At 38.5% G+C, this 2,129-nt stretch overlaps 1 protein-coding gene across 1 annotated transcript; it reads right to left on the reverse strand.

The window, feature by feature from the left end:
- Positions 1-607: 607 nt before the first annotated feature.
- LOC137387300 (zinc finger protein 25-like) lies at positions 608-1,687 on the reverse strand. Its single transcript, XM_068073674.1, has one exon. It carries the CDS (start codon positions 1,622-1,624, stop codon positions 800-802), a length of 825 nt encoding a protein of 274 aa, XP_067929775.1. The 5' UTR covers positions 1,625-1,687; the 3' UTR covers positions 608-799.
- Between the last annotated feature and the right edge of the window lie 442 nt (positions 1,688-2,129).

Below are 2,129 nucleotides of genomic sequence, written 5' to 3' on the forward strand. Positions count from 1 at the left end.
TCTTTGCTCAGAAAAATCAGCCCATGTAGTATGTCCAAATGCTTGCAGTTATTAGTTATGCTTAAATTAGGTAGACTGAACCAAAGCTTATAATTTATTGTTCATCTTATAATAATCAAATATATATAATGCTTACTAGATTTTAAACAAATAGTGAATTTAATCATTCAAAATGCAGTTGTTGTAATCACATAACAAAAATACATTTTGCAATAGAATGTTTACAAGACTAAACTGGAGTATGTGTGCATTTGAATACACGTACATATCAACATGTGCGTTTACATGCAATAAAATGGCTTCGCTCAAATATGAGTATTTGAGTGTCTTGCTATACGACTGCGGCTAGTAAACCTAGCCCTGCAAATTTTGCATTGGAATGGTTTATCTCCAGTATCTCCGTAAACCTAGCCCTAGTAAACAGGGCTAGTAAACCTAGCCCTGCAAATTTTGCATTGGAATGGTTTATCTCCAGTATCTCCGTAAACCTAGCCCTAGTAAACAGGGCTAGTAAACCTAGCCCTGCAAATTTTGCATTGGAATGGTTTATCTCCAGAGTCTTCGTGTGATTTGTGAAAGTACTGCCTCGAGCAAAGCTACTGCTGCACATCTTACATTGGTATGGCTTCTCTCCAGTATGAGTCCTCATGTGAGTTGCTAGAGCAGTGCGTCGAGTAAAGATTCTACTGCAAATCTTACATTGGAATAGTTTCTTTCCAGTATGAGTTATCATGTGAGTTGTTGGAATACTGTGTTGAGCAAAGCTACTACTGCATACCTTCCACATACATGTATATGGCTATTCTGCAATATGAGTTCTCATGTGAGCTGTTAGACTATTACGACGAGGAAAGTTATTACTGCAAACCTTGCATTGGAATGGTTTCTGTCCAGTATGAGTTCTCATGTGATTTGTTAGATGACTGTGCTGAGCAAAGTTACTACTGCAAAGCTTGCATTGGAATGGTTTCTCTCCAGTATGACTTCTCATGTGATTTGTTAGAACAGTTTGTTGAGCAAAGCTACTACTGCATATCTTACACTGATATGGCTTCTCTCCAGTATGAGTTCTCATGTGACATGTTAGAATACTGCGACGAGCAAAGCTAATACTGCATACCTTACACTGAAATAGCTTTTCTCCTGTATGAGTTCTCATGTGACATGTTAGATTATTGCGTTGAGCAAAGCTACTACTGCAAATCTTGCATTGGAATGGTTTCTTTCCAGTATGAGTTCTCATGTGATTTGTTAGATGACCGTGCTGAGCAAAGTTACTACTGCAAAGCTTGCATTGGAATGGTTTATCTCCGGTATGAGTCCTCATATGACGTGTTAGGTGACTGCGACGAGTTAAGCTTCTGCTGCAAATTTTGCATTGGAATGGTTTCTCTCCAGTATGAGACCTCATGTGTTGTGCTAGATTACTGCGGTGAGTAAAGCTAGCACTGCACATCTTGCATTGGAATGGTTTATCTCCAGTATGAGTCCTCATGTGAGTTGTTAGAATACTACGACAAGCAAAGTTACGACTGCAAATCTTGCATTGGAATGGTTTCTCTCCAGTATGAGTCCTCATGTGTCCAGCTAGCGTACTGTGGCGAGTAAAGCTACTACTGCACATCTTACACTGAAAACGTGTCTTAGTGTTAGGAACTTTTAGTTTTGTCTTTTCATTGGTTGTAGATAGTAGTTTTCCGGTTGTAATATTTTGGTTTCTTTGAAGCAATTTTGATCCACAAAACCCACCTACAATAAGAATTTTTGACTTTAGTAACACGCCAAAGTATTGTCGAGTCACAAAAAAGTTATTTAAACCCTATAAGCAATATAAGATGAATTTTTTTATCTCAAACATGCCTACCTTGAAACCTCTATTTGAACGCCAACTTTATGCGTTTTACTGAGTAGCTTCGCACTTAATCTGGTCTGATACATCGACATATATGAAACATGGCTTAGCAAAAATGGTGACGCTGAAAGCATTCATAAAGCTCTGCCCGAAGGCAACCGCAAACTATAGGAGCAATTAGCATCGCTTCATCCGTACAAGGGTATAAATTATCTAGCAATAAATTCTGATGAGCTAGTCGAAAAAGACTGCGCCACCCTCTAATTGAACTTCACCT

This window comes from Watersipora subatra, chromosome 2 (genome assembly GCF_963576615.1).
Source record: "Watersipora subatra chromosome 2, tzWatSuba1.1, whole genome shotgun sequence".
Classification (NCBI taxonomy): Eukaryota; Metazoa; Bryozoa; class Gymnolaemata; order Cheilostomatida; family Watersiporidae; genus Watersipora; species Watersipora subatra.

Excerpts from the sequence above, each read along its gene's own strand:
- LOC137387300 (XM_068073674.1), bottom strand. The coding sequence starts at position 1,624 with ATGTGCAGTAGTAGCTTTACTCGCCACAGTACGCTAGCTGGACACATG.